Source organism: Gallus gallus, chromosome 12 (genome assembly GCF_016699485.2).
Source record: "Gallus gallus isolate bGalGal1 chromosome 12, bGalGal1.mat.broiler.GRCg7b, whole genome shotgun sequence".
Taxonomy (NCBI): Eukaryota; Metazoa; Chordata; class Aves; order Galliformes; family Phasianidae; genus Gallus; species Gallus gallus.
Genome location: NC_052543.1, coordinates 1,260,960 through 1,284,938, shown reverse-complemented (window position 1 = coordinate 1,284,938; position 23,979 = coordinate 1,260,960). Strand labels below are relative to the sequence as shown.

Here is a 23,979-nt window from a genome sequence, read left to right as displayed (position 1 = left end):
GAAGTCCCCTGGTGTGCTGTCACAGGGCAGCAGGCATGGGCACGCTGAGGTGGTAGCCACATCCCTAATGTGCTGGGCTCCCTACTATCCTTACATCATTAATGAGCGCCGGGAGCTTGCCGGCCAGAGCCAGAGCCATGAGGCTGAGCTTGAGCCCCTCCAGGAGCTGCAGCAGGTTGCTGAGTATTGGTAAGGCCACGGCACGGATGTCGCTGTCTGCGTCCTGCAGCAGCTCCATGACGCACGGCAGGAAGATGATCATTGGCCTTGCCTGTGGGAAGAACACCCCTTCCTTTAGGTAGAGCAGCAAGCACAGTGAGGGCAAAACCACTCCAGTACCAGCCCCGTGGACAGCAGGCAGCAATGGGATGGGCAGCGAGCACCAGCTCCTCACTGCATGGAGAGGTGCTGAGCTGCAGATGGCTCTGCTACAGCCCCATGGCAGGCCTAGCCCGACCTGTGGCACCTGTGGCATTCCTGGCCGCCCCTGCTCACCGTGTCCTGCCTCTGGCTCAGCTTCAGAATGCCCCTGAGCACCAGCTGCTGCATGCCCACGCTCTGGCTCTGCAGATAGGTGGTAAAGAGTATCATGATGCGGTGCAGCTCTTTGTTGAGGTCCACGCAGTCCAGCATCTGCAACACATGCGGCTCTTAGTGCTGGATCCAGCAACCCGCTTGGGGAAAGACAGCAAGGCATGGCCAAGCCTGGTCCCGAGGGAGGCAGCAGGACTCGTGCCACCAGTGGCGTTGCAGCCTCAAGTTCGCCGCTTCTGCAGTTGGTGCTCACCTCAATGAGGAAGACCATGGCCACCGTCTCCCAGGAGTAGAAGAAGCTGGTGCTGAGCAGCTCAACCAGGTGGTGGAAGATGGGGTCACGCAGAGCACCAGGCAGCTCTCTCATCACCCTGGCAGGGATAAGAAGGCACCGTGAGCCCCGAGCCAGGGGGACGCAGCTCTGGCTGTGCAGCCCTCTTGCCAACGCCGCAGGGGCCACAGGCTGTGGTGGTGCTGTGGCAGCACTTTCTCAGAGAACTGGGGACCCCCTGCCACCCTGAGGGAGGAGTTCTCACCTGGCCACCACCTGTACACCCTGGAGGTGGGTCACAGTGCTGAGAAGCGCGTCCCAGCCGCCCTGCTCCTGGATGGCCTCCATCTGCCTCTGGAGGCCCACGCTGCAGAGCAGCACCTTCAAGGACTGCACCACAGCCCTGCAGGTGGAGAAGGGTGTAAGTCACATCGGGAGCCCCAGCACCGGGTGCCTGGGTGCAGCGGGAGGACTGGGATGTGGCACCTGATGGGAGTGAGCTGGTGCTGCTGGTGCGCCTCGAAGAAGATTTCCACCTCCTGCTGTGTCAGGTTCACGGTGAAGGACACTTGCAGGAGGAGGGCCAGGAAGAGCTGGGGGAAGATGGCTTCGGCCTCCTTCAGGACCAGAGGTAGCTGGAGTATCTCCGGTAGGACCTTTGCTGCCTGCAGAAAGCACCCGGATACAATTCTTGCCCTGTCCCACAGGTTTCCATCCCATCTCTCGAAGTGTAGGGATGGAGGAAGGGAGGGGGAGGGAGAGCCCCAGCGCCCCAGGCAGGTCTATGGCTGAAGAGGGAAGGGGAGTGGGGACTCAGGCTCAGCGGGGTGAGTGAGGAACTCACGGCCAGGGCGAGGACACGTGGCCAGTCCTTGATGAAAGGGGACGTGTGGTGCAGAGAATGGTTTCTGAGCACTGGGAGCAGCTGCTGCAGCACCTTCTCCACGGCCGGGGGCTCCGAGAGCATTTCCCTCCACATGGTGACAGCGACCCTGTGGGTCCCCAGGGCTGTCAGCGTGGCTGCCCCCGCCTGGCTGACAGCCGTGTGGTGGGGGGGGGAGAGGAGCCCTGAGGGCTACAGGCCCCATACCTGGTGCAGGTGGGGGAGCAGACCAGCAGGCTGGTAACCATCTCCCTTGGGAATTTGCTGACCAGCACGAGCAGGGCCCTGCCCAGGCTTTTGAGAGCCAGCTGGGCTTTGATGGAAGGCAGGCTGCTGTAGATCACGTTCACGATCTTTCGCACCTGGAGGGGGACACGGGTGAGAATGGGATGGCAGCAGAGCAGAGCCCTGCTGCCAACCCAGCTGCTGCCTGCCGGCCAAGCGTGATGCCAGTGCCAGGGCTGGAGCAGAGCCCCGAGGGCTGGAGCCTTGGCAGCAGCAGGTTCCCACCTCCCGTGGAGGGAAGCGAGCCTTTGCTGTGAGGACATCCACCATGTGGGCAGCCAGCTGGGTGCTGTGGAGGCCCGGCGCTGTCATACTCTCAATGGCTGTGAGTAAGATATTGACCGTTTCGGGGTACAGGAGGCATTTCCGAAGCACCTGTAGGAGGAAGGAGAAGAGGGATGACTCATCACCTGCGTGGCTGCTCGGCCATGCTGCTGCCTCAGGAGAACTGGGAGCAGGGGCTGGGTGACACTGGGGATACGGGGCGTGAGGGCCCTACGTGCACCAGGGCATCTCGGGGACAGCTCCTGCACTCTTCCTGACTCTGCAGGCTTGGGTTCTCCTGTGGGCTCAGGGTTTGTTCCTCATACCTCAAAGACATTTCTGGCTCTGTCCTCATGGGAAACCTCCTGGGGGAGCAGAGTTTGCTGGCTGTCCCAGGGCTGTGGCATCTTGGGCTCCTTCTGCTTCGGCAACAATCCTGGAGAGGAGCGCACGCAATGTCAGTGAGGGGCCTGGGCATCTGGAGGTCTGGGGGGACCTAACCCAACACAACTCCTCTCACCTGGGGCGGTGATGAAGGTGAAAAGCTGATGGATAGCCTTCATCGCCTCATCTCTGGTCCTCTCGTCCGTGGAGCTGCAGCACAGGATGAGGTGTCCGGCCAGCTTCCCCAGCACGGGGAGGCGTTGGTTCTCCTGGCAGTTGTGCTGGAACACTGCAGCTCTCGTGAAGCAGAAGCACAACTGGGGAGAGAGGCAGCAGAGGCGCATGGCTGAGTGGGACAGCTGGGCCCAGCCCAGGCTCTGTGCAAGCCTGGAGACGGTTGGGCTCCGGCTGGGGAGACAGGACGTGGACCCCGGAGCTGTGCGCAAAAGGGCTCCCTACCTCGGGCAAGGGGCAGGTGTTGCTGAAGGCGAGCAGCCTGGCAATGCACGCCACGGCCCTCTCCTCCACGGCCGCCAGCTGGCACGTGGTGAAGGGCAGCAGGAGCTGTGGAGAGAAAAGCTGCTGGTGTGCCCAGAGCACGGGTCACTGGTCCTTCCGCTCGCTCACTCCCCGGCTGCAGTGGGGGTGGGTGGTTGCGTCCCTGTCCTGCTGCAGCCCCGCCGCCTTCCCTCTGCTCCCCACCCATCCCTCTAACCCCACAAGGGCCGGCGTCAGATCAGCACCCCCTGCCTGCAGCGGGCCCTGGGGCGACCTCGTATAGATTCCCCCCTTCATGGCCTTGAACCACTCCCCCAAATCCCAGCCTTGCCGCAGCCAGACCTCCAAGATGTTCTGCAGCTCCATGAGGACAGAGGTGCCGGCGCTGCCCACCAGCACCTGCAGCAGGCGGTGCAGGGCTTCCATGGTCTGCAAGGAGGACAGGGGTCAGGGCGGCCTTCCCTGCTGCGTCCTGCTGGCAGCAGAGGGGCATCCCAGGTGATGGTGCCCAGGGAGCATCCCCAGGGCCCAGCCTGCGCGCACCTCCGTGTAGGTTGCCATGTCCAGGTCCGTGTCAGCCTCATAGCCGGGGAGGTGGAGGACGCTGCTGAGGCAGGCACACAGGAGACTGTTCTTCTGCTTCTCTGGAAGCAGCCACGCACTGCTGTGAGGGGAGAGAGCAGAGGCGTGATGCTCTGCTCGGCACCCTGTGCCCTGCTGCCTGCCCTGCTCAGGGCCCCCAGCTGGGAGCAGTGCCACCACGTTGGCCAAAGCTGGGCTGGGGCCGTACCTCATGGCGGCGATGGCGCTCATGGCCTGCTGCCGCAGCTCTGTGTCCAGGCGGTCGGCGGGCTCCTCCTGCAGCAGCTCCTGAGAGCACAGTGGGATGGGATGGGATGGGATGGGATGGTGCGGTGTGCCCTGCTTGGTGGGCAGAGCCCGGGCACCCCATCCTGGCCCCACATCCCAACTCCCGGGCTCCCCAGGGACCCCGCAGTGGGAAGGGCTGTGCCCAGCGCCCGGCCCTGCGGTGCTCCCCTTACCTCAATGCACTGCGCCACCTCTGATGCGCAGGCACTCAGGTGCTTGTGAGCCTCTCTGTCCTTGAGGGCAGCTGTGCAGGCGGTGCGGACGCAGGCCAGAAAGCTCAGCTTCTGTGCCTGTGCCTGAGACAGGGAGGGGAGTTACCGGTGTCGGCATCAGGGGACCCCGGCACCCTCTGGGCATGGCCGGGCAGGGGCAGCCCGGGAAGCACAGAGTGCCCGCTACCTGGGGTCTGCGTGTGCAGCAGGCACGGATGCAGCTCAGGGGATCCCCCTCCTGCGGTGACACGACGGAGGCTGAAGGATCCTCAGCTGAGTCCACAGGCCCCTGCAGGGGCTGCACCCCACACACCTTAAGAGGCCCGTGCTGGGCCATGGAGGTGCGGGATGCCCTAGGCTTCTCCAGCCAGGCCTCTCGGGGTAGGCTCGGGGATCTCTGTTCCATCTCGCAGTGAGGGAACAGCGGCAAATGCGCCTCCTGTTCCAACTCTGCCTTCAGGGGGACGAGGCCCACTGTGACGTGGCAGGGATGTCACCGCATTCTACCCGGCTCCACCCAGGCCCCCTTCCCTTGCCCTGGGCGTGGCCCAGAGCCCCGCAGCCATCCCTGTCCGTGGGCAGTTTTGGTCTGGGAGGAGCCCTCGACTTCACTGTGTGCATTTGCCACAGCTGCAGTGTTGGGGTCTGGGAGTCCTTCTCGGGGCCCTTCAGCCCATCCCCGCATCCCCCCCAGTAAAATTAAACTGTGTCACGGTTTCCAGTGGGACGGAGTTGATTTTTCCTTCTTGGCATATGGTGCTCTATTTTGGCTTTAGGAGAAACACAAACAGGGTTGATGACATGGCAGCGTTTCTAGCTGTTGCTGAGCAGTGCTGCACTGAGCTGTGGGCATTTCAGCTTCTCCTTGTGGTGTCCTGCTTGTGAGGGGTGACCTAACCCAGAGATAGCGCCCGTACAGCAGGTGAAAATGGAGATGAGAGAACGATGGAAGAGGAAGAGGGTGGAGACAGGAGAAGGAGGCGCCCAGCGACATTTCTGGAACGGATTTTAATCTGTTTAACTCGAGAGACTTGGTCCCTAACTGCTACTGTTGTGTGCTGTATCTGTGCCAGCTGATTGCAGCAAGGTGGCCTTAGAAGAGAGGGCTTTTAGTCACCTACTGGAAGCCACCAATAGTGAAGAACTTCTTCAGATAAGGGAGGCAATTAATTCGACATCTCTAGCTGTGACCTTATTTTCTTCTACAGCATGCAGTGTTCAAAGAAAAGGTTTAGCTAGGATTGCTTGAAAAGGGCTGGGTGTGTGCTTCTCCAGTTTACAGCCAGTCTTCACCATTTTAATTCATCCTTGAGATGAGTGACTTCTGTGCAGCGCCACTGTCCCTGAGCAGCAAGGTTGGTTTTTTTTAACCTGTTTTTCTACAAAACAAAATGAAAAACCAGTACATATCACAGCAGCTCTCTGAGACAGCCGAGATCATGCCTGCTTCAGGGTATGGTGAGTAGAGGCTGGGAGAAATACTGAGTGGGTGCCACACTGTACCATGGAATCTTCAGAACCCTTCAGATTAAAGCTTTTCTGTGTAAACTACATGATTACCAACACTGTGGTAACATTTCCCAAATGAGGCTCTTCAAAGGCTGTATTCTTAATCTACAGATTCCAGTGGCTAAAATGGAAAGGAAGCCCTTGGGGAGCTGATTAGAAGCGCTGACTTTCATTTACTGTTTCATTGTACGATCATTTATCCATTTTAAAGTTGTTTGTTATGGGATTAACATTCTGAGATGAACTCTAAACCTAAGGATACCTGGTGTGTCACAGGGAGGCTGTTAAATGATCTACAGTTGTGTCTTTATTCTGAGATGGCTGATGATGTCAAGGCAGTATAGAAGCATTTGTGGAACTTTACGTATTAAAATTAATGTGGTCAACACATTGAAGATTTTTTATCAGTAGTAGAAATGTTAAATATGTGCTGTCAGTGTTTGTTACTATGAAAAGGAATATCTGTGTATATTAAGAGAAGCACAGATCTTTAATCCACAAAAGCAGTGTAGAAGCCTGAAGGCTGACAAACTACACAGATAACTTTTATCTTGCTAAAGAGGACAGTGTCCTGTGCCAGAGTGCCTGGCGGATGTGCTCCATCAGCAAGCATGGGCTGGTAGAATGAGAGGTGATGGGCCAGAATGATTTTGTTTGCTGTAGGTCTGCTGTCCTGCTGAGGGGAGGAAGGGCCTCCTGATGGGAATTGCGTAAGAGTGTGTTTCAGGTCCCATGTGTGACAGTGGTGCTCAGCTGCTTGGTTTGGGGTAGAATATAGAGAAAGAAGAGAACAGCGAATACAAAGTTTTACCTTTCTGACAGTTATTTCTGTTTGGTAAAATGAGAAGCTATAGGGTACTTGGAATAGCTCTGCCAAATAACCTGTTCCCCCATCGTTACAAGGAAGGTGGGTTCTTACTTTTACTTAAACAAGCTCTGTGCACATTATTCATTTTGAAGTTGGTGAGATGAACCTCAGACAGCCACTGCTGGCCTGCTGCCTGAAGCAAGCAAAACTAGTGTCCCTCGCCCCATGGGAGCAGTGACAAATGACAATGAAATTCATCTCATTTACTCAGACAAAATTATCCACATAAAAGCATCCTCTGGAGTTCTTTTAACTTTGCATGAAGTCAATGATGGTCAGTAATGAACATGAGCTGGTAGGTGTGATCAGTGTTACTGCCCATACAAAAGTAATCTTTTGACTCAGACATTCTGTGGCTGTAACTCATCTGACCTCTCAGCCCTTGTCTTTGTCATTTGTGCCCGTTTGGCAGCATTTCATTCACTCCTTCTTTACAGGCTGTTCAGATCAAACACCGATCTGATTTTAAAAACTCAGTAAAAGTGCCTTATACACAAAAAATGTTGGATAAAACAGACATCTATCATCAGGATAATTCCTCAGGTTGTTAATGAGCCACACAGATGCTGTATTGTATCGTGGCTTCTCATAAAAATTTTAGAGTTACACTGATGCTTTGTGTCATCAGCTTTAATAACAGGTGTGTAACTGTTCATGGGTGAGAAGAAACACAATGGTTGAAACTAGATTGAACAGAAGGAAGAACTCTTCACTAAGTGCTACGTGGGTCAGCTCACCCAGAAAAGAGTCTTCAAACTCAAAAATCTTTAATTAAGTTTGTTCTTTCCGCCCACTAATGGACTGGAAACAATAGCAGCTCTTCAGTTGTGGTGTTCTTGGGGCTTCTTCTTCCTAGACAAGGGCTGGGAAGGAAAATGAGGCAAGAGTTTACAGGGGTGGATATTGTAATCATGGGGCGGGGGGAAGAAGTATTACAGTTCATCATTTATTAATGCAGTAGGCTTAGTTTCTGTTAACAATGGGGCTTAATAATGGCCCATTAACTCTCTTTTGCATTCTTTCTATTTCCTTTGATGAGAGCATGATGTGCACTGTGGCTGTTCCTTAAATACAGGGCAATCCTATTTCCCACGAGGAAATGTCAATGGTAGGTACAAGTGAAGAGATTATTCCCCACCGTTTTCTTTGCTGACAAATTTAGAACAGAACGCAGTTCTGTTCACAGCTACCAAGTGGAACTGCCTGTAGGCATTCACTTCATTGTGAATTTATAGTGACTGTAATATTTGCGCTAATCCTATCAGCACAAAGCATACAGAAATGCATTCAGAATTATTTTGTATTGCTTATACAGTTTGCATTGAGATCCACATGCAGAACTGTATTTTTACAGCAAGTTTTATACCTAATATCCAAATCCCTTCTCCCTTTCTCCCGTCAATCCGTTGCCTATTTTTAAGCCCTGCTGGGCTCAGTGCCAGCAAGGAGCCGCGAGGATCTATGGCAACTGCCACATTTGCACTTTTCATTTACTAATCTGTAACTAAACTCCCATTAACTATTCTTAACCATTCTGTTCAACATATGTTTGCTTGGGCATTAGTACTTAGAAGTTGAAACAAATTAGATCAGCAGCTAAATTTACTTCTTAATAGCCAAAAATATTGGAGAAGGAATATTGAAGTGTGGATGTGGCAATGGAAAACGGGGAAATCCCACTCAGCCTGGGCGAATTAAAGGGTGGGGATGTGAACTTCCTCCCCCCACCTTACCTATGTGGGAAAATGATGTACAAAAAGCTTTGAAATTAGGCCAGCAAACATCCACTAACCAGTGGGGCTTACAAATGAGATTCTATTCGAGACTCTTTCCTGTTTCATTCTCCATGTTTCTCCCTTTCAAGCACCGCAAAAGTATGTAATGGCTTTACACCAAGACACTTCCTGCGGAGGAGCGTTTTCATTTTGACTTCTAACGATGCTGACACTAATTGCAGAAAGAACAACTTAACAAAGGGAAGTGTGAAATGGTGGATGATAGATTGCATAGGCTCTTAAAAAGGTTATTGTCTCTGCTTAAGAAGTTGTTTCCTGCACTCGCAAAGACTGTTAATGATCAGCCTTAATTAATTTCATTGTGCTATCAAAACTGTAGTGCAAATCCTATCATTATGTCTTCAGGTTTGCGCTGCTGTTGAATTCAGCAGCAGCTCATCTGTAAGGTATGGGCGGTCCCTGTGCTCCTGTCCCGCAGCCTGGCCCAGGATGTCCCTTCGCAGTGCTTCCAGGCGCTCTCCTTCCTTGCCAGCAACTTCTGTCCAGGAGCAGTGCCTGCCTGGGGTTTGTTTCCGTATCTCTGAAGTGGGCTTCATGTTCACGTGTTCAGCAGTGTGCTGTAGAGATATGACTGCTGCTTGCAGAAACCTGTGATAAGGAATTCTGGAAGCACAGTTTGTTCATCATAGCTCAGGCTTTCTGAGCCCTCCGCAGTTTTCAGTCCCGTGTTTGTCCAGCTAAGGAAGGTTAGGCTGTGACACAGTATCTTTGTAGAGCAAAATTCTTCACAGGGAAAAAGCCCTCCGTAGCCTTGCCATATCAGCCAAGGCTCTGACAAGCCCTTTGTTTTTCAAGTAGCAATACCCCACGTTTCATCCTGCTGTTGGCTTTCTTAGACAAGACAACCTTTCCCCCTGCAGGACGGACACACAGCTTCCTTCAGTCAAGGCCAGAATCCTCAGTTGGGAAGCATGTGTTCGTAACATAGCCAGCAAAACAGCTCTTTGTGTTAGCGAGGTGCCATCAGGAAGCACAGCTCAAATATAATGCACAGCAGCCTCTGACACCTGGAATTAATGCACATGCTAAGATCCCTGCTTTCCAGGAAAATGCAGGCACAGACTTTACACCACAGTCCTGAAGGGTCTGGTCCCCAGTGGTGAGTGCAGGATTTGCCCCCTAGTGAGAGTCTCCTCAAAGCCACTGGAATTTAGAAAAGCATTTTGATGTGTTTCTTTCAGATCACAAGCTGAACTACAGGGTAGAGCAAATGCTTTCTTTCCGCCTTATCTTTGGCAGCAGGTTTTTCCAACTACTGCTCTGACCCAGGCTTGCCTGGCACGCTCGGTGTGTGACCTGCATACTGCTGGGTATAAGCAGCAGCTGAGCAGGTGGCAGAGGACAAAGCACTGCAAAAGGAAGATGCTGAAAGCGTGTTTGAAAACACTGTCCCTGCAGGAGTGGTGTGCTCGTTTTATAGCATGTTGGTGTTGAGAGGAGAAAAGACAAGGGAGAGCAGAGATCAGGAGCAACAGTGCAGGCACCAGCTGCCTTCCTCTGTGCTGAGATGGGCCCTTGCAGGCTCCTTCAGTGAAAGGCTGATGTCAAGGCTTATTTCCCCCCTGTAGAATTGGATTATAACCATCATTTATTCTTAAGCCAACTGAGATAGGTGAAGAATTAAGATGTTTTTAAATAGAGAGATTTTCTTGTTTAATGATTTCTTAATATTTTTAAATGCATATTCTTTAGAATTCTATGTGAATTCTATGGTCCTACACCATAGAAACCTACAGAGAAGTTTCATCTTCTTGGCTTGTTTAATTATAGCACGTGTCACATGAAAGTCATGAATAGCTTGCGTAATAGCATCCATAGTTAAGTTCACCCCTCAGTCTCTAGCCCACTTATATGTCTCGTCTCTTCCTTGATGGCCTGAGGTCTCATGGGCCCACTAGAAATAACTCTCCCTTGTTCTGCCAGTCCAAGTCTATTTGAGCCACCTCAATTCTGGCAGCTCAATCTACCTGATGGTTATTTGCTGTTCTTCAGTAGCCCTACTGTTGGGCACATGAGCATCTATGTGATGCACCTTTATAACCGTATTTTTTGCTCAGGCAGCAATGTCTTTCCACAGTTCAGCAGCCCAAATAGGTATACCCTTCCGTTACCAGTTGTTTTGTTCCCACTGCTGCAACCACCCCCATAAGGCATTTGCCACCATCCATGAGTCAGTGTAAAGATAAAGCATTGGCCACCTCTCCTGCTGAGCAACATCTAAAGCCAGCTGGGCCGCCTTTACCTCTGCAAATTGACTTGATTCTCCTTTTCCTTCAGTGGTCTCTGCAACTCATTGTGTGGGGCTCCACACAGCAACTTTCCATCTGCAATGTTTCCCCACAATAAGACACAATCTGTCCGTGAACAGGGCATATTTCTTTTCATTTTCTGGTAGTTCATTGTATGGTGGGGCCTCTTTAGCACATGACACCTCTTCTGCTGGTGATGTGCCAAACTTTGTGTCTTCACACCAGTCCATGATCACCTCTAGGATTCCTGCATGGCTGAGGTTCCCCATCCGTGCTCATTGCATAATCAACACAATCCACTTACTCCATGTGGCATCAGTAACATGATGTGCTGCGGATTCCCAAGGGTTCGGAAACCAGAATCTAGTCTGTTCACTGGCCGAGCCACATGGAGTGATGACATGACCCAATACGAGTGCATCAGAATCTCCGTTTATTAACCGTTACTTACACACATATATAGATCGTGGCGAACACACGTCAGCTTGTAATTAGTTGAAAGGAACATGTCTCACTCACACCACACTCACTCTGATATTTAGAACAAAAAACCATGGTTTATACGTAATACACAATGCTGACGACATCTTTTAGCTGGAATCTTAATAACACCAGTACATTAGTCAATTAGTTGCAAATCCTACCCCAGCTGGCAACCTAACCCGCGAGCTCACATACCTCGGGGGGGGGAGGGGGAGGCAGGTACGCTCCTTCATACCCTGCATAGGACGTCTCCTCACGCCTTACAGGCATCCCCCTTTTCTATACACATACCTGATCCACCTATGGATGGTCCTTGTCTGTCCCTGCAGTGATCGGGTGAGGAAGGGAGACCTTCCAAGAAATCTTGGGGCACGCCAAAGGTGTCCCCTCTCTCAACCGATCCCGCAGCCAAACAGACGATCCATCCTCGTTGCCAAATTGATGTGTGGAAATCGGACCCTATATCCGGTAAGGATATAGAGCAGGCATGTGTCTATTGATGATGCACGTACACCCTGGTGCAAGGGGGGACACTCCACCTAACTTGCACACTGTCAGGAGAAATTGTGCTATAGATATAGGTTGAACTAATACATAATCAATAGTTGACAGGAATTCAGATACATTTACATCATGTTTCTGAGAGTCCATTAGCATGCAATATAATGAGACAGAGGATGAGAGGGCAGCGCTGGCACAGTTTCATAACTTGCAGTTGCTTGCAGCTTGTCTCACGGCACCTGGCACAGCAGTCTCTATTGCAGCTCTGCATTCCTTTTGCCTACTCCCATCATTGTTCTGTGTGAGACAGTGATCCATAGCAGCTGTTTTGCTCGCACTGACCCAGGGGGAGATAAACCTGACCTCCCTGGGTCAGTCGTCCATCCACAATTCCCCCGTTCTTTTCTTGCGCAAGAAAAACAGCCGAGGTAACCTTTGAGAGCATTTTCTTAGAAACAGCAATAACCGAACAAATTATGAGGATTCCCACCACCAGCAACATCTGTAGACGAATGTCCTCCATGACAAGGCCACTAAGCCATCCCGTGATCTTGAGCTAATAACAGAGAGTCTATGGTAGCGTGATTTTATAGCAAGGTATGCCGTAAGCTGTTTTGATCAACCAGAAGCTGTTCAAAAAAAAAACAGTGCAATCCTTGCGGCAAGTGATTAAACCCAATGTTATCATTACATTCAGGGGTTAACAGAGCACGCTTCATGTGGTTAGAGTGGTTAGAGAGACTAACGTTTCAAAGCTGCACAAAGGTAGGAGCAAACAGTTAATTTTTCTAAATAACAAAGTCCACCTATCACCCAGCTAGGGATGCCCTGCCACGCTCTGTTTCCACAGATCAGAAAGATGTCCGGAGGCAATGCCTTCGCAGAGCCATTGCACCACATAGTCGTGTTGCTACCTTTTACCACAGGCACCCAAACCTTGTCTTTTTGATGTATTGGTGCCACAGTAATCACCAGCATTCCGATAAGTAAATTTACCACCACTAGATACATTAGTCCAGCAATCAGTTCAGCGAAACATCCCAGTCTGTGTAGTAGAAAAAGCCTTATTATTTATCAAAATTCTGTGGCATCTCACTTCCTAACTTCCTAACGGCTAATCGCTATGTTCTGTATTAAACTTGATCAACAACTTATTACAAAGCAAACAACTCTTCCTACATATAGATATCAATAAACATAGATACTCAATAATAAACTTCCACCATCCACCCAACCGAAAGTTAATAGGGGAACTGGTCCTAGCCACTTATGATTATGTATATCATACCATAGTACAGGAGGCTTTTTCTTGACATCATTTTTGTTTTGTCTGGTAACCATGTGCTTTAATACAGACATGATATCTGAACCACCTCTAGGAGTTAACCAATTCAAAACATACAATACTTTCATTTCCAAAGATGAAACATGCCGATTCATTCATTGGCATTTCGCCAACCACTTTTGACCCTAACAAGCTCAATTCCTCACCCATCAGAGGGTGACACTCAGATTCTTAATTAAACATGCAGAAAGGTTGCTAATAGGCAATATACTGTCACATCTACTCCTGGTATAGCTAACAAACTCATGAAATAATTCCAATCGGTTAAGCATAGGAAGACCTATCAACCATGTCTGAAATGGGCTACTAAGGGACTGTAGGCTAAGACAAAAATTCAGCTGGTTAACAGAATTGGCCCATGTTACCCAGTCCGAGGCTTGATCATGTGAATGATTGCACTTGTTTGACTCAGCAACAGAAGGCTGGTAAGGGCGAGTCCAGTGAGCAGGGACTCACAGTGGACCTGTCAGGGAATCAACACAAAAATAACCTCTGCCTTGATACAGAACTCGAGCTGAACGCATCCATGTCCCTGATTTCAAATCACGATACTAAGGAAAGATGCTGTGTTGGCAGTATCGGTTTCTATATCATGTTGCTCTACTGCAACTACTGTTCTTCCCAATTTCTTTCTTTCTTTACAATCCCTGTTTCTGCATACTTTCCAAGCCCTCTCAGTTAATTTGTCCGGGTCCCTTACTTCAATTCCTTTAATTTGTATATTATCGGGAGAAAATAAAGACATTCTTGCTCTGTCTAGCAAAAGACCTTAGGAGTTGTAAGCAAGTTCAGCAGACAGGCGGGGAGAAAACTGAAAGATTGTAACTATTCATACCAGACATACCAGACCCTCTCAACATGATCACGAGTTGTCTAGCTTATACACCTGGCATGGGTGTGAGCAAACGCTATAAAGACCACTGGCAAGCCCCGCCGAACCTAAGGTGTTTTGACGGTGGTTAGTGGCAAGGAACCATGGGTTCGTGTATGACAAAGGAGCAGGAGGCCCATTGCCAAACAGTGGCAGATTCCATCAACTATGTATGGAACCCGGTTTATGTTGCCCCAGCTGGGAGCAGACGGGGGAGATGACCCACGCAGAAGGAGGTGAACGCCAACATCGAGCTGCATCTCAAGCAGGATTGGTACCACGGCAAGCTGGGAGCAGGGCGTGGTGGGCAGTTTAAACATCCAGTTCAGCACTGGCAGTCGAGGTGCAAGGAGGAGCTGCATTTCAGTGCCAATTACTTGAGAAGCAGCCTGAATCCCCTCATATGCTGCTAAGATCTCCTTTTCAGTTGGAGTGTAGCACTCTTCAGACCCCCTGTATGCTCTACTCCAAAATCCCAGTGGTCAGCCTCAGGTCTCTCCTGAGGCTCTTTGCCACAGACTCCAAGTGCGACCTTTCTCTCCAGCAGCAGTGTAGAGAATGTTCTTTACATCCTGTCCCATCCATACTGGCCCTAGGGCCACAGCACGGGCTATCTCCTGTTTAACCTGTTCAAAAGCCTGCTGCTGCTCAGGACCCCACGCAAAATTGTTCTTTTGCGTCACCTGATAAAGGGGGCTCACTATGAGGCTGTAGTTTGGGATGTGCATCCTCCAAAAGCCCACTACACCCAGAAAAGACTGTGTCTCTTTCTTGCTAGTAGTTGGAGACATAGTGGTGATTTTGTTGATCACATCTCCTGGGATGTGACGACACCCATCTTGCCTTTTTACTCCTAGGAACTGAATCTCCTGGGCAGGTCCTTTCACTTTGTTTCACTTAATAGTGAAACTGGCACACAGAAGAATTTGAATTATTTGCTCTCCTTTCTTAAAGACTTCCTCTGCTGTATCACCCCACACAACATCATCAATGTACTGCTGCAGGTGCTCGGGAGCACCACCTTGTTCCAATGTGGTTTGGATCAACCCATGGCAAATGGTTGGGCTGTGTTTCCACCCCTGGGGCAAACAGTTCCAGGTGTACTGAACACCCCTCCAAGTAAAAGCAAACTGTGGCCTGCATTCCGTGGCCAACGGAATGGAGAAGAATGCATTGGCAATGTCAGTGGTGGCACACCATTTGGCTGCTTTCAGTTCATACTGAAGTTCTAACATGTCTGGTACAGCAGCACTCAGTGGGGGTGTGACCTCATTCAGGCTGCAGTAATCTACCATCAGCCTCCATTCTCCACTGGCTTTACGCACCGGCCACATGGGGCGGTTAAATGGTGAGTGGGTTCTGCTGATCACTCCCTGACCCTCCAGCTGACAAATCAGCTTATGAATGGGGAGCAAGGAGTCCCTGTTGGTGTGGTACTGCCGTCTGTGTACCGTTTTTGTAGCGATTGGTACCTGCTGCTCTTTTACCTGTAGTAACCCCACAACAGATGGGTATTCTGACAGGCCAGATAAGACAGACAGCTGCTTAATGTTGCCTGTATCTACAGCAGCTATTCCAAAAGCCCATTGGTATCCCTTGGGATCCTTGAAATGCCCCCTTCTAATCTATACTGAGTATGCACGGAGCCCCGTGTCCAGTTACTATAGGATGCTTCTGCAAGTTTTTTCAGGTGAGGCTTATTTCTACCTCCAACACAGTCAGTTCCTGAGAGCCCCCAGTCACTCCAGAAATATAAATCAGTTCTGTCCCTTTATAACTCGAGGGCATCAGAGTGCACTGGGCACTGGTGTCTACCAGTGCCTTGTATTCCTGTGGTTCTGATGTGCCAGGCCATCAAATCCACACAGTTCAATACACTCTATTATCCCTTTCCCCTCCCAAGCTGAGGGCAGGGCCCCTCTGTTACCTGCAGCAACAGGTGCAACTTCATGGTCCTGGTGTGAATCGTTAGGAACAAACATGGGATCATACAGCATTTCCACTACAGCTGTTTCTCTCAAATACTGGATGCCTTTCTCAACAGCATTCCAGCTTTTTGCCCCAGGCTCCAGCTCAACTCTGAAGGGATACCTTTCCTTCACAGCTAATAAGATTTTTTTCCTAGAGGGTGGCGACTCCGCCCAGACATCTACCAGTCCCTCTGTCAACAGCTGAGTCTTGAGTGATGTTTCCTAGTTGGCAGGCTTCGTTACTACTTAGGGACACACTACTGGCCCCGCTGTCCCAACACTGAAGCAACCAGGTGCCAACAGTTTCACTCGGGTGTCACGTAAACTCCTTTTCAATGCCTTGGATTTCAGTCATTTTCAGGGATTGCTGAATAGTGTTAAGTAACAGTGACTCCCTCCTCATCACTCTCCATGTCTCTTATTTTTCGCAGCTGCCTTTCTCAGTGGTGGTGGTTTTGGGGAGGGCCCCTCGCCTGGACCTTCCTCTGCTTCCTCTGCTGCTTCTTCTTTCCATTCTAGACACAAGGACACCCATTTCCATTTCTGGCCTTCCACAGGGGCAACTGACATTGATACTGCTGCCTCCTGTGATTGATCAAGATTGACTGGGAGGTTTCTCTTTTTGGTTTGGATCTCATTTTGGAAACTGTCTCTCCAGAATAGTATTATATAGAGCTCGGTAAGCACAAGCCAAGCCCCACATAAGCTGATCCTTCTCAGATCTTTCTGAGCTGCACCATCCCTTACTCAAATACTCACTTCATTTCTCAGGGTCTCACAGATGTTCAAGAGTAAAATCCCATGACACTGGGGGTCCCCACGCTTCTAATCTCTTTCCTAAACCTCTCCATATTCCCTGCCACTCCACATTCTCTGGTTTTGGGGAAAGCTTCCTCCACATAATGTAAATTATTATTGCAGAGAATACATGCAGAGAGACTGATAGCACAGTACCTAAGCTGGCACCCTGAACATGCCTAAGGAACTGGGAAGAGCACCTGGAAACCAATCCAAACATCATACTGTCTGTTAAATTAGCCGGGATGTATAGGAACCAAGCAGGTATCTCCATCAGTGCCCTTAATTGACTACAGGCATAAGCAACTCCAGCACAGAACATGAGGAGCTTAAAAAGGAACCAATATGTTCCAAGGAACATAATGGCCCTTAGTCCTCTATAAAATGCTCTCAAGATGAAGTAAAGATCCATAGCTGCCTGCGTTCTCCACCAATAGTTGTCACGGGGTGATCCTAGCTATCAGTCCGTGACAGGGAGGCACCGGCGCCGGAAGAAAAAAAGAAAGGAGAGACAAAGGAGCGAAGGAGAAGGAAGGGCGGCTACGAACGGCTCGCCGCCTGACCCGGCCGGCCCCGGGCCGCGTACTCCGAGAGAGGGGAAAGGGAAGATAGCTTGCAGATAGTTTTAACCAGGAGAAAACACAATGGCAGCGATCCGAGGAGGAACGGTATTGTACTAAATTTAACCAAATCCACCAAATGAGAGAAACGAGAGGACCCAAAGGAGGAGGTAAAGCACGAATACTGAGAGGCAGCCGCGCGCTTTTCTCCGTGGCGGGCTGAGGCGGCCTGAGGCAGAACGAGCCGCCCCGGAGCCGCGCCGAGTCCTGACGGGATGCCGCCCCTCCCCTCCCCTCCCCTCCCCCCGGGAGCCCAAAATGCCCGAAAAGGCGGTAACACGGAGCCAGAACATTAACTCTTTAACTGCCGTTGGTCTGCATGATGTGCTGAAGTGGAATACCGACAACAAAAAATCACAGAATCACAACAAATCCACCTTTTAGCCTATCTATCTTTTATCTTACAGCGCCCTGCCTTACAAGAAGAAATAGCTTGTCCAAACTGATGTTGTCCAGCTTCTCACAAGATCATTCCTGCAGTTCTGAGATAGCCCTTCTGTTTACGCAGCAAAATCGAGTTTCTCTATTGGAGTGGTAAGGTATGAAGCTCACCTTATAATGTGTGTCACAGTAACCCACGTGCGTTCAGCTGCCACTGTGAGCGAGGCTTTCTTAGTTCCCCACTCAGTTGTGTATGCAAGGCAACAGATGTTTTATGTTCTTCGTGTTAAAACTAAGGACCTTGGCCACTGTTTAAGGAAGATGCAAGATGCTGTATGTGGTCTTATACACGAGAGAACTGTGCTAAATACATAGCTAAAGTGGTTTCTAAATGGTTTTAGTGAAATGAATGCAAGGATATCTTACTATAGACAAAGAGGCTTTGGTTTGCAAGGTCTTTTGCAGTTTTGCTCAGCTGATTTCAGATCTATCGCTTGAAGAGTGGTCATGCAGAAGAAATTTTAGCTATGTACATTTCTAAATGGAATGAATTCAGGTTTTTTTCTCGTGCATAGCAGATCTGACACTTTTTCTTACTTAAGAAAATGTATTGCCTTATGAGAGAAGCACTTAACCCATTTTAGCTGGAAACTGGGATAAGCAGCTGGTAATTTGTATATTACAAGCTGCAGTCTGTTCCTGGGAAGCATGCATAACACTGTGATAGTACATCTCGTGATGGTACCAATGTCTTTTAACTCAGTCCCTCAGAATGAAAACCTGAAAGGCACCACGTACTGCTGGGCAGAAATGTGGTTACAGAGCTCTGACTCTGAGCTGTGAGGTTTAGTAACAGCTCGAAGGGCTCTTTTTCCTCACAACCTGAGTGAGAGACTTTTCTGTCATGAAACCTGCAACCAGAGAGTGCTTCTATGGTTTGGGTTTTATTCACCCCTACAGCCTGTGGAAATTCCAGAAAGTATTTCACTTTTCCAGTTGGGGTTAATTTCATCAGAGCCAGAGTTGGGGTAAAATACAAGACAAAAGGAAAGGATGTTGCCTGCTCGTTGATGGCTTTAGCTGTTTGCCTTAAAACAGCATTTTCATTAAGTACATCTGTTTCCATCTTTAAGCCTGGTAAGTCCGGGTGTAACATCTAATCTCAGTCAACTTTTCTTCTATTAAATATCGATCCTTACCTGTAAACACAGAACTCTTCTGTACAGGGGAACGAGGGACTGTCTGTGGGACATGTCGGGCTGTCTGTCAAGTTCTCTGAGGAAGATGCTATGAAATGTCATCAAATATCAGCCTTATTTAGGAATGTTTTTGTTACATGCTGGAAAGTCCCAGAGTTACCAGTTCTCTCTTGAGAATGAGCTTGCTCTTTTCTGGATGAATCTTTGGGACAGGCCGTGTGGTTTCACATCCAGAAATTGCCTTACATTGGCAAGAGAGAAGAAAACCACCCAGCCCACCAAACGAGGCAACCACCTGAAAATGAAGTAGGAAAGATGAACAGGAAGGAGAAATTTGGTAGTCAGGGAGTGGGAGGCATCCGAAACCACTGTGCATTGTAACTGCTTACCCTGAGCATCTCTAATGCTGTGTTACTGTGATGCTTTGGATTGCTAACACTGGGCACTGCCACACTGCTCATACTCAAACTGAGGATGAGTGTAAACAAATTGAGCTCGTAAATTCTTTACAGGCCTGATTTATTCATGTGCAAACATTTGCTCGAAGTTGTAATGTTATCATAGCAATTTGAACTATTGTGGTGATGTCTTTAATGGATAAGACAACTTTAAAAAAATTCAAAAGCATTAAAAAATGCTTCTTTTGAGAGATGCTTGAGAACTGAGAATGGCAACGGGTCTTATTTCCTCGGAGGCATTCAGGAGCCTGGTTCAGAGTACGCAGCCGTTAATCTTTCAGCCTGCATGGGACTGATGAGTTGATTGTCTGGCCATGTAAACAACTGCATTTTGGGAATACTAAGTGCTCTTTATCAGTAACAAATGACATATTATCATCAATTGGAGATGTATCAGTGTTGTCACCCAGGCAGACCACCCACTACTCTGGCTTTCGTAATTTCTTTGTCAGATATTTGCATAGCGGAGGACATTATAGGAAGAATTTATTTTGAAGGGAAGGAATGCCCCTATTTATGCCGATGTCTGAAGCCTTGGTATACTTTTCATTAGATGTGGAGTTCAAAACATCTGTGTTTAAACTGATCAACTGACAGTATTCCTGGGGGGGATAAAGCTATTTTCTTCTTATTGGCTTTAATCCTTCGTAAGCCAGTTGAGCATGGGAATAAAACTTGTGGCTGCCTCAACCCTTCTGTTCCACACAGCCCCATCAAAGGTAAATGTGAGGGGTGATCCAGGTGATATGCTGATCCAAAGTTAAATAGCCGAAAAGAATGAGTAGCTTCATTATAACAGGGCTACATACGATTTTGGAGCAAACTTTTTGCAGCTTTTTGGAGCAGGCTGCCCAGGGAGGTGGTGGAGTCACTGTCCCTGGAGGTGTTTGAGAACCATGGGGTTGTGGCACCGAGGGATGTGGGCGGGGGGGGGGGGGTGTTCTCAGTGGTCTTTCCAACCATAACAATTCTGTGAAAGATGAAAGGGTAATTATAAATTGGCTGCCCCCCCCCCCCCCAAATGCCTTTGCTCACAGTTAGAGCTGTTTTTTACAGCTGGTGGAGAGAAGGAAGCCATAAGAGGCTGTGGCACAGTGAGCTAGCCAGCAGGTGATTAATGAATGCCTCTGTCATTCAGAATTCTTTCAGATTGGATATTTTCTCTAGGGAAAACTTTGAAAATGCCTCGTGCTTAAATGTAAGGCTCTTTACCACGAGGCTGTGTTTTTTTTGGTTCCCCTGGCTACTGTTTAAAATACACATTCTGAAAATGTTTCTGGGCCAAATAGAGCATTTCTCTGTTTACTCTTACGGTGATTCATAATTTTTCATTTATGCATTAGCATAATTTCTCTGTCTGAAACCAGTGAGACAAATGGCAACTCATGGACTTGCTCACATCCCACTAAGAGCCTAACCCAGTGGATGGAAAAAAAAAATCCCTGTATTGGTTCAGAAATACCACCTCTAATAACAAATGTTGAAGGTTAGAAGTTGGCTGTCTTTTTTTTTTTGGTAAAGAGGCCCTGCCTTCTGCCTATCAGCTGTTACCTGGCACGGGCTTCTCTTTGGTTATGGCTCTTTTCTGTTTGGCCTCATGGCCCTGGGGAGGCACAGGCAGCCTGCTGCTGGCAAGAGCTCTGCAGGGTGAAGGGCGAGCTGCTGCTAGGGCAGGGCTGGCTGCAGAGCTGGGGGAGGGCTCAGTGGGGCTGCACTGCTTTCCTCGAGTGCTGGCAGTGCAAACAGAACTTTACCTTTTGGTGATTCATTCATGCTGTTGCTCCATCTGCCTGACTTAAGTGTTAAATTTTCTACGGGATGCTTTGCTTCTGCTTTCTCTCTCTTGGTTTTGTGCTTAGGCAGTGAACGTGCTGCATTAGCAAAATAATGAGGACTGTGCTTGCTGGTCACATTATACTATGACACAGATTGGAAGCGTTTGGCAGAACAGCTAAACTTAATAGGGTTGCACTGACCAGAACAGAAACGTGGACAGGCTGTATTCAGCAGAGAAGCTGGGCTCTGTGATTTGCTCTTATGTCTGCATGCGTACCTCTCTCTGCCGGTACAAAGCACTAATTAGGACACAGCTGAAAACCAAGTACCACTTTTTCCCTGTGCTTTGGGGTCAGCGGAGCTGCAGGAGGGGTGGATTTGGCTGAGGCTTGCTATTGTCAGAAGTAGCCTCTGGGCATCACCTACTGATCAGAAGTGTCCTCTTCTTTTGTCAGGAATCCACTTTTCTCATCAGAAATCTATGCAAAATGTGTGCTTGCCCTCTGACTGCACGATACCTGCTGTGACCGTGGCTGAGGAGGAAGGGCAGCTGCCTCAGGTGCTTCGTTAATCCTGCTTTTGTGCACAGCTTTGTTCCGTGGTCCCGATCTACCCATCGTGACTTGCAGGTAAATACAGTATTAGAGACTCAATTTAATTCCCGTGTTCTAAAACATCCCTGCAGGTCTGGCAGACTCAGAATTTTTGTAAAGAGTTTTTTTCACTCAGACTTTCCTATTATCTGAGTAATTTGTGGGTGGATAAAAACATACTGGGAAACATCTGCTACCACAGTAACTGTGCATCAGAAAGGGAGAGGAGCTCTTAGTTATTCCTTGTGCTCTGTTGTGCTTCTTGTGATGAAGTCTGACTGATTCTTACAGCTCTCAGCTGAAGGTGAGACTTGCACTGTGTGCAGTGAAACTCAACAGCTCCGACCTGGATGTCGGAGAGCCCTTATGCTGCATCCTGTGCTCTGGCCCCTTCTCAGCTGATTCACTCTGAGACGTGTTAGTTTTGCTGTGTGGAACTGCAGAGGGGGAAGGCTGGCCTTACAATACGTGCACCAAAGCAGCTTGTCCTGATGACAGGTCTGTGCCTCAGTTGCAGTTCTCCCATTTGTGCAGTTTTATATTGCTGCGTTTGATCTTTGCGACAGCACAGTCTGTGCTGATGCTCCAGACTGTGGTGCAAACTCCTCTGGCAGCCTGCTGTTACAAATAACCACTGGCCTAAAAGGCCATAGGGGTTTTGATCAACTAAGACTGGGACAGAAGCAATCTCATATGGAGGTGATCCTCTCCATTGCTTTCACCTTTCAAAGAACAGGAAGAGAAGAGAGGAACCTGAGGGCAGCTGAGAAACTGAGAGAGAAATGCAGCAAACAGACTGCAATTCTGCATCTCAAGCGCACAGTGATGAACACGTAATGGAAAGGACATGTTCCTCAGCACAGTTAATTATGTTGCCTTCTCAACAGTGAATTCCCTTGCTCACCATGTCAAGAAATGCCTCATTCAAGAAAATAATTAAGTAAGCACTCTCAGCAGTGGAGGTTTAATGTCTGGACTGTATCTTGTAATATTTTTGACACTACTCAGCAATCAATTCAGTGAGCTCGTGTCTCAAGGGGCTATTCATTTGTTAATAAACTTAGGTTGCATTCCAGCTGCAACCTCACAGAGGGATATTTTATCCAGGTAAGAAATGGCTTGTTCATTTTTAATGTGAGTGACTTGTGTGTCTTTTTGCTTCCAAGTCAATGACTTGACACATGGGAGATATTTCACTATCAGCAGGAGATGCAGCCGGCTTGGCCTTGTGTTGTACAGCTGGCAGCTGTGTGACCTTCTGTCTGATCAGAATGGGTTTTCCTTCCGGGGGCAAAAGCAGTATCCTGTTTTTGAAATGTAGTTAGCAGTTCTCTTCAAGCATGTATAAGAATACTGAGATCTGTTTGTTCATCTGAGCACCACAGAACTTGGGATGGAGAACTGAGAGAATGCAGTGATGAGGGTCCTTTGAATTTTGAATTTGGGAAAACGCTGTGGATATCTATGAAGAACTCTGGCACAGCAATGTTGTTAAATTGTGCTGCATTTATCAATAACATTCACCAGTATTTGAGTCCTCGGTCGTTCCTATTTCATATTTGTGATGTTTGTGTACAGAAGCCACAAGATATCTTGCAAGAGCTAGTTGTTTTGCAGTAGTTTTGCATTTTTCAGTGTTTAACTGCTCATCTCTCGTGCAAATAGTTTGTCAAATATGAGAGGCTGTTTTTCAGTCTTTCTCTTGCAAACTCACAATCCTGATCACCACTTTAATGATTGTAAAGAGTGAGCTGCAAAGCTGTGGAGTCCGCAGAGTTTCCAAAGAAGGATGCTGTGAACCCAGCAATGAACATGTAGGATTGTTCATGGATATGGCACAGATACAAAACAAGCCGAGTATATTTTTGCCTTTGTCATATTTTTACTATTTGCTGTTAGAAGGATATTCTAATGAACATGAAGTCTACAAAATACTTACTTAGGTGTCATCAACCCCTTTAACCAAGAAGATGACAAAATGCTCTACACACCCTGAGGCATGCCTTCGATCTTGAATCTCCTGCCACGTAGCACTGGTGCAGTGAGATGTGCACTGGAGTGCAGGCAAACATGGGGGGATGGTCTGAGGCTGAGTGCTGGAATGAGTCAAAGCTGCTAGAAGAAAATTAGGGTGTACTGGAATGTATTTTCTAATGTCAAAAGTCCCATCTTCTCTGTGCCCCGGCCCAAGCCTGCTCTGTCTCCACGGCGTGCATCTGTACTTGTTTCCTTTGGAGCTGAAAGCATGTTCTTCTATCACTGATGCTGCAGTTGAGTCTTCTTACAGGGAGAACCAGTATGCCATAGTTCAGCATTATCTGCATTAAACTCATGCAAGTTCTCTCATCCTTTTAATTTCAG

The 23,979-nt window shown here is 48.8% G+C and overlaps 2 protein-coding genes and 1 long non-coding RNA gene across 10 annotated transcripts in view; 1 reads left to right on the top strand and 2 right to left on the bottom strand.

Annotated features, from left to right (window-relative positions):
- Nucleotides 1–23,979, top strand: part of LOC107054352 — a 68,784-nt gene that overhangs the window by 13,918 nt on the left and 30,887 nt on the right. For all 7 annotated transcript variants that reach the window (XR_005839295.1, XR_005839296.1, XR_005839291.1 and 4 more), the window contains exons 2-3: nt 17,619–17,750; nt 21,481–21,654. This is a non-coding gene — a long non-coding RNA (uncharacterized LOC107054352). The remainder of the gene's footprint in view (nt 1–17,618; nt 17,751–21,480; nt 21,655–23,979) is intronic.
- On the bottom strand, nt 20–2,948 carry LOC121106617. Of its 2 annotated transcripts, XM_040646470.1 has the most exons (6): nt 1,896–2,948; nt 1,292–1,797; nt 1,071–1,208; nt 788–905; nt 496–633; nt 20–271 (listed from the first exon to the last, which is right to left on the bottom strand). In XM_040646470.1, the coding sequence occupies exons 3-6, from the start codon at nt 1,151–1,153 to the stop codon at nt 65–67; spliced, it is 546 nt and encodes a 181-aa protein (XP_040502404.1). In that variant the 5' UTR covers nt 1,154–1,208; nt 1,292–1,797; nt 1,896–2,948; the 3' UTR covers nt 20–64. The 2 variants fall into 2 exon arrangements, with proteins under 2 accessions (XP_040502404.1, XP_040502403.1); XM_040646469.1 differs by lacking the exons at nt 20–271; nt 496–633; nt 788–905; nt 1,071–1,208 and having other exon boundaries at nt 1,237–1,797; nt 1,896–2,050; nt 2,199–2,948.
- LOC121106616 lies at nt 3,080–4,820 on the bottom strand. Its single transcript, XM_040646458.1, has 5 exons — nt 4,389–4,820; nt 4,163–4,285; nt 3,910–3,989; nt 3,663–3,783; nt 3,080–3,548 (listed from the first exon to the last, which is right to left on the bottom strand). Exons 1-5 carry the CDS (start codon nt 4,605–4,607, stop codon nt 3,225–3,227), a joined length of 867 nt encoding a protein of 288 aa, XP_040502392.1. The 5' UTR covers nt 4,608–4,820; the 3' UTR covers nt 3,080–3,224.

Bases quoted from the DNA above. Each gene is read 5' to 3' on its own strand.
- LOC121106616 (XM_040646458.1), bottom strand. From the start codon at position 4,607: ATGGAACAGAGATCCCCGAGCCTACCCCGAGAGGCCTGGCTGGAGAAG. The intron at 4,286-4,388 runs GTAGCGGGCACT...TCCCTGTCTCAG, and splicing joins GCTGCACACGCAGACCCCAG to GCACAGGCACAGAAGCTGAG. The intron at 3,784-3,909 runs GTACGGCCCCAG...CTCCCCTCACAG, and splicing joins AGCGCCATCGCCGCCATGAG to CAGTGCGTGGCTGCTTCCAG.
- LOC121106617 (XM_040646469.1), bottom strand. From the start codon at position 2,285: ATGACAGCGCCGGGCCTCCACAGCACCCAGCTGGCTGCCCACATGGTG. The intron at 2,051-2,198 runs GTGGGAACCTGC...GTCCCCCTCCAG, and splicing joins CTCGCTTCCCTCCACGGGAG to GTGCGAAAGATCGTGAACGT. The intron at 1,798-1,895 runs GTATGGGGCCTG...GGGGACCCACAG, and splicing joins TGCTCCCCCACCTGCACCAG to GGTCGCTGTCACCATGTGGA.